The 6,388-nt window shown below is 52.6% G+C and overlaps 2 protein-coding genes across 2 annotated transcripts; one reads left to right on the top strand and one right to left on the bottom strand.

Annotated features, from left to right (window-relative positions):
* The first annotated feature begins 61 nt into the window (after positions 1-61).
* Positions 62-2,195, top strand: M431DRAFT_532194 (hypothetical protein). Its single transcript, XM_024920852.1, has 3 exons — positions 62-744; positions 807-1,073; positions 1,126-2,195. The coding sequence occupies exons 1-3, from the start codon at positions 421-423 to the stop codon at positions 2,080-2,082; spliced, it is 1,548 nt and encodes a 515-aa protein (XP_024773099.1). The 5' UTR covers positions 62-420; the 3' UTR covers positions 2,083-2,195.
* A 441-nt stretch (positions 2,196-2,636) lies between these two features.
* Positions 2,637-5,455, bottom strand: M431DRAFT_89003 (hypothetical protein; the record flags this gene model as incomplete). Its single annotated transcript, XM_024923971.1, has 4 exons — positions 2,637-2,663; positions 2,721-3,091; positions 3,158-5,312; positions 5,396-5,455. 4 exons carry the CDS (start codon positions 5,453-5,455, stop codon positions 2,637-2,639), a joined length of 2,613 nt encoding a protein of 870 aa, XP_024773098.1.
* Positions 5,456-6,388: the final 933 nt, after the last annotated feature.

The following is a 6,388-nucleotide window of genomic DNA, read 5'->3' as shown; positions in this document are numbered from 1 at the left end:
GACCATTCACCATTCATCATCCAAAAACCTTCGCAGCCTCTCCCGCATTCCCGTACAGTGTCATACCCCAATGCGCGTGGCCATTACGTCACGACCTCGGACCTCCCAAATAATGTCATCATAGCATCACCACCTCCGTCTTCCGCTGATCGGATCCATTATCGGCATCGCTACTTGATTATTTTATCGTGATTTTTTAATGCAGGTCCAAATGTTCGATCAATTCTTGCAATGTGATGCCAAAAGCTGTGCCGAATCCGAGCTCACACTCCACAGAAATTGTTGTTTTATGTACCCATTAAGCTCAGCTCTTGCCGACGCATCTATCCCTGGAATGTAGTTTATCTTTCGCCAACTCAATCTCAGTCCCTTTCTTTCTACTTCGTAAAGCTTTATTGAAGTCTCCAAGCAATCAACATCATGATCAGATCCCTGCCGTCGCTGCGATCCTCAGGCAGGACAGTAGCTGCGAGCCTCGCCAGTTCCAGATCGCAGCAGTCGATAACACGCCAGCAGCTCTACCGATTAGATGCGAGAAGAACAGCAATTCGCTTCGCCAGCTCTTCCAATCAACCTCCAAAACCTCCATCAGCCGATGAAGAGCGCGACAGGCTTGCCCACAAGAAGCTCGAACCAAATCCTGAAGGCGTATCCTCTACCAGCAGCGTGCGAACCGTCTTGGAGGCCACTGAAGGAGCCATGAGAGAGCCTCCGGGTATCCCCTCAAGTCTCAAATCTGACATTGTACGCATTCGATGATGATGTTACACTGTAAAGAGCATTGGGTTGACTAAAAGCTATCATAGGATGTTGTCAAGGATTCGTTCCGCCTGGACACAGTCCCTCGCGAATCGCATATCCTCGGTCTAGCCGGCACACTGCCTTACCTTGCTACCTCTGTGTCGACCGTTTTCTTAGCATTAAATCTCAACACCGATGTTCCTTCTGGCAATCGTTTCTACAACATGATTTTCATGGAACATGAAACGGCGCAGTACCTCCTAGACTTCATCGAGCCGCTGCAGCTCGGATATGGCGCCGTCATCATTTCGTTCCTCGGCGCCATCCATTGGGTATGACCTTTTATTTCACAATAATAAGACTGAACTTCTAACCGTTAGCCAGGGCCTCGAATATGCAGAGAAGAAGCCGCAGCACGACCGCACTCGATTCCGCTACGGAACCGGTCTCGCCGCCTCCATCGTCGCCTGGCCCACGATGCTAATGCCTCTCGAGTACGCCCTGACAACACAGTTTGGCGCCTTTGTCGCGCTCTACTACGCCGATTCCCGCGCCACGCGAAAAGGCTGGGCGCCGGTGTGGTACGCAAAGTACCGCTTCCTCCTGACCGCCATGGTCGGGCTCGCCATATTCATATCTCTCGTCGGCCGCGCCGAGATCTCTCAGCGGAATGCGCATAACAAGCAGAGCTTGCGAGCTAGAGTAGAGGAGTCCGGTATTGCGGATAAGAATACGGATTGGACAAAGTTGGAGAAGGAAGAAAAGGATAGAATCAAGAAGGAGAAGGCCAAGAAGGCGAGAGAAGAGGAACAGGCAAAGAAGAAGAAGTCCCAAGATGAGAAGAAGGGCAAGGGCAAGAAGAAGGATGAGAAGCAAGCCGACAACGATAAGGATTCGGCCAAGAATAAGGGGGACGAAGAGGACGACTCTCAGGATAGCCAAAAGGGCATGGACAAAGACAGCGACGAGTCTGAGGACAGTGACAAGTCTGAAGACAGCGATGAGTCTAAGGGCAACGATGAGTCTAAAGACAATGATGAGTCCAAAGACAGTGACGAGTCCAAGGACGGCGATGAGCCCAAGGACAGTGACGAGTCTAAAGACGGTGACAAGTCCGAAGATGGTGGCAAGTCCAAAGAGAGCGACAAATCCAAGGGTGGAAACAAGTCCAAAGACAGCAAGTCCAAGGATAGCAAGTCTAAGGACAACAAATCCAAGGACAATGACAAATCCAAAGACACCGACGAGTCCAAAGATGGCGAATCTGATCAAGATCAAGAAAAGACTGATCAAGACGGTGAATCAGACAAGGGCGGCGACGACAGCAAGAAAGGTAATTAGCGCTGGAAGAGCAACCCGCACCGAACTTCATGTATTAGTATTCCATTAGCCTTATCATAGTAGCAATCATTAGTTAGCCCAGCAATGTATCCGTTCAATAAGCAATTTCACCGCATCCCCACGTCCACATGTTAGAGCAGAAAGAAACATATGGTCGTAAATTAAAAACTAAAACCACAACTGAATAAGCTTTGGTATAAGTAAAAGGCTAGAGTACTGCCCAGATAAGACAAAGGTCATCCGTTCATCCATAGCTTCCCACCTTGCAACCTTATAGAGTCCCTTCTCGTTATACCCCGAGTTCCCAAAAGCAGTATGTCTGCATTATACTTCTATCAACCAAATTTTTTTCGTAAAAGGGGAAGGAGGGGGTATGGGTTCCAACGCCTAAAAATGCACACAAGATTGATCTCCCATAAGGTCCAACAATGAAGCGAGGCCTGGGGGGATGTTTGTTTCCTGTTTCGCCGATATCACAGGCAATCATTAGACGTACAGAGAAGCTCGGACATGATGCGTTGTTAATCGTATTCGTCAATCGTTACTCTTTTCCTCTAAGATCTGGCAAATCCTTGCTTGGCCTATACACAGTTAGAGACGAGGGTCATCAATGATATTCACAGGTTATTTTTCCATACCTTCATCTGTTCAATTCTGGCCTTCAACTGACTTGTCACCTCAGCTGCTCGCCTCCAGCTCTCGGCTCCGTTGGAACCCGACTGTGGCATTGACGATACGGGGCGGTCTCTGGCCGATGTCAGCGTTGAATCGCTGCCATCGTCGTGCGAGGCGATATTCCGGAATCCTCGAGCTGGAGATCCACGTCCAGATGATCCAGTGCTGCCTGCATAGCGCAGTTCCGGACTGAACTTGTTTCGTGGATAAGGAGCATCGCCATTCTCCTTCTCTTCGGACATGCTGCTGGCGTAGCTCATCCTATTCCGTGAGCTTGGAGCAGCCATGGAGTCCCGATACATCCCGGGCTCGTCGAATGTTGGTGATGTAATACCTATTTCATTTGTCAGTCATCTACCAGTCACCAGCAGCGATGAAAAGAAATGGACTCTTAACTTACCAGCCGATGCATTTAGGTGTTCAGCACGGCTCAGCGCCTTCTTGAGGCGCTCCAGCTCACGCCGTAGTCTATCGTTGACTCCCTCTGCTGCCTCCGCATCGCTCCGGGCACGGACGAGCTGGGTCTCCTTGGCCTTGATGCTCAGGACATCGCGGGTGTGGTCTTCAATGAGGCTGGCATTCTGGTTCTTCAGCTCCTGGATTTCCGACGTAAACTTGCTGCGTTCCTGACGCAAGTCATCGATATGCCGGGTCAAACGATCATTGGCGGTGCGCAATTCTTCCAATTCGGCCCTCTCAATGGCAGTGAGGCCGCTTGAAGGGGGCGGTGATTCCGAAGGCATCCGCGCGGGAGCCGCAGCAGGCTTAGCCAAAGAGCGACCCGTGAGTCCTCGGGAGGGCGCTGCCTTTGCCGGCGGTGGTGTTGGCGGCAGAGGATCTTCTTCTGGCATAATCGGGCCCGATCGGCGGGGTGATGAAGCCCCAGAAGAGGCCCCAACCGCTCGCTTTTGGGGAGCTTTGAGTCCGCCCGTCTTGGGCAGGCCCAGTTTGCTTCCTGCGGGCTTCGCCGCGGGAGGTGCCTCAGCTGCAGCAGCCGGCGCCGCTTTCTTGACGCCTGCTGCAGGCTTCTTGCCCCCGACAACCTTCTTCGGTGCTGCGGCTGGTGCCGGCTTGGGGACGGGCTTGGGCTTCTCTTTTGCCTTGACTTCGGCCGCTTCAAAGAACTCCTTGATTTTGTTCTTTCGAATATCGTCCAAGCCTTCCAAGTTCGGAGTCATCGCTCGTTCACCAATGATCTTCATGATTGTTCCCAGAATCTCAGCACCACCATCTCGCAACCCGGGGGTCGATTCCGCAAGTAGCTTCTTTCCAGCCTCACATATTTGAGCAATCTCGGGTTTGGCTGGAACCTCGCGCGTAGTCCGCAGACAACGAATGAGAAACTTCATGGTACCCTCCTTTACCTGCGGGTTTTTGTTGCCCAGGAAAGCAAAGATATCTTCAAGACAGTCAGACAGTGACGTTGCCTCAAAGGTAGCGTCAAGTGCACCGCCCAAAGCGTCGGCAACCGCAGCTTTCTTCTCTTTTAACCGTTCCATTATGGGCTGCATGACCGTGGTACGATGTTTGGAGAAGGCTTGGCGCAATCCCTTTGCCAGCAGCTCGATGCACTGGGCCGCCTGCGTAACGACAGCAACGTTGGCGTCCTTCATGCACTTGGCAAGGCCCCTAGTGATTTCGTTGAAGTCGCCATCCTTGATACGAGGGACATTGAGGATTGCATAGAGTCCCTCAACGGCCTCTTTACGATCTTTCCACTTGGAGGAGGCAAGCTGTTCGTGGAAATTGGGCGCCAATTTCTTTAGAACATCCTCAGGTTCGGCCAAGGCGAACGCGTCGATCTCGGCTGGCTCCTCCGCCTCTTCTTCTTCGCCCTCTTCTCCGTCCTCGCCGTCGCCGCCGCCGCCTGCTTCAGCAGCCTCTTGCTGACTTCGCAGCAGTCGCTCTTGTTTCGGGTTGCCCTCAGCCTTGACCTTTTCAAACTGCGCCTCCAGATCGGTTTGTTGCGTGGGCTTCAGATCCCCCCAGAACATGGGCTTCATAGCCTCTCGCAGCCACCTGTAGAGCTCCACCGCAAGGCCAGTAGCCTCAGCACGCACATTTTTATCAGCTGCACCAAAGGCCTTGGGTAGTGCTTTGAGGATAGGCTTCGGGTCGACAATCTTGCAGCCGTAGTTGTGGATAATCTGGGTCAAGGCGTTTAGTGTAGCTGCAACATTCTTGGGTACCTTGTTGCCAAGACCAGGCAGCACCTCTTCGATAACGGGGGCTGCTGTGTCCAGTTCGATATATAGCAGGATCGCTTCGAGGGAGTTTTGCTTGATGGCGGGTCGCGTTGAAGATAGGCACTTCTCAACCATGGGGCTAATTGCGACTCCACGCGTACGTAGAGCGCCATCTCGTCCGCCATACTTGAGGAATTCGCAGAGGGAGGTGATGGCTTCTTGCTGGGCGGCCACGTTGGAGTCGGAGACGGCAGATTTCCACAAACCCGGGTCGTTTAGAAAGGGTCGGAAGCAAGGATCGGACTCATCCGGTGATTTGGCAAACTGTTTAGCAACATCTTCATAGGCCTGTTTACGGACTTTCCAGTTCTATATGTCAAAGGGGTTTCTAGTCAGCCAAAGGGGAGTTCGCGATGGGCCGTGGTGCAAAGAGCATGGCATAGATGGGTTACCTTGTGTGAAAAGCGGTCGGGGAGCGGCAAGGAGCTGAAATCCTCTTCTGCGTCGGCCATGGCGGCTCGGGAGGGAAGCGAAAGGTACCTAAACGCTGACGAGGTTTGGGAGTGCTTCTGCTCTGAGGAATCTGCTGGCCGTTCATCAATTAGATTGACGATCTTGCGGATGAGCTTCTTGAACGGGTGACGCCGTCGCGACTCCATTGTGCAGGCCTCGCGGCGGGCACGAGGCTAGCCAGAGGGGAAGTAGGGAAGACAAGAAGGCAACATACCACAGACGATGAAGAGGTTGGCGTGAATCCGTCAGGAGTGGTTAAGCGGAAGATCCAGGAGGCTACTTTGTACTTTTTCACCCGAGCAATATCGGGGATCGCGGCCGCCAGTGTCAGTTACCCTGCCTTCTTGGAGCTGCACGACCGGGATCAGGATAGGCAGAAAAGCGGCGATGGCTCTCGGCGGGCCCAGTGCCTGTGCAGGTATAAAATAATACGGGTATGAAAAGACGGAATAATATGTACAAGAAGCAAGGAGGGGGGAGCGGTGCCGGGGATCGAGTCGGTGGACAGCTGTGATTTGCTCGGTGCGCGGCAGAAGCTGCAGAGTTGCGAGCGCTGACTCGGGAGCGGGAGGTCGTGTCTCGTGTCTCGTGATGCGATGCTCGCCTTGCATGCAGAAACTCGGTCGAGTTTTGGAGAAGTTGTTCGTGTCTTGTGCTCTCGTTGGGTGAGCTGTGCTTTGCTGTGCTTGTGCTGCTGTGGGCTGCCCATCACACATGGAAGTCAACAAATCCCACCCATCACCTGATTGCTCCAATCAGCAGCCCGCACTGGCAGGGCTATTCTGAACTCGGACTAACACCGCATGTGTGCATAAACAAATGAATTTTCTGAGTGTCTGTTTGGCCAGAGATGCGACTGCTGGTTGGCGAAGAAAATGGCAGTAGTAGAAGGCCAGAAGCCGGTATTGCATGGATGATTTTTATTTGTTGAT

This window comes from Trichoderma harzianum, assembly GCF_003025095.1.
Source record: "Trichoderma harzianum CBS 226.95 unplaced genomic scaffold M431scaffold_8, whole genome shotgun sequence".
NCBI lineage: Eukaryota > Fungi > Ascomycota > Sordariomycetes > Hypocreales > Hypocreaceae > Trichoderma > Trichoderma harzianum.
This window is presented reverse-complemented; position numbering and strand designations above follow the sequence as displayed.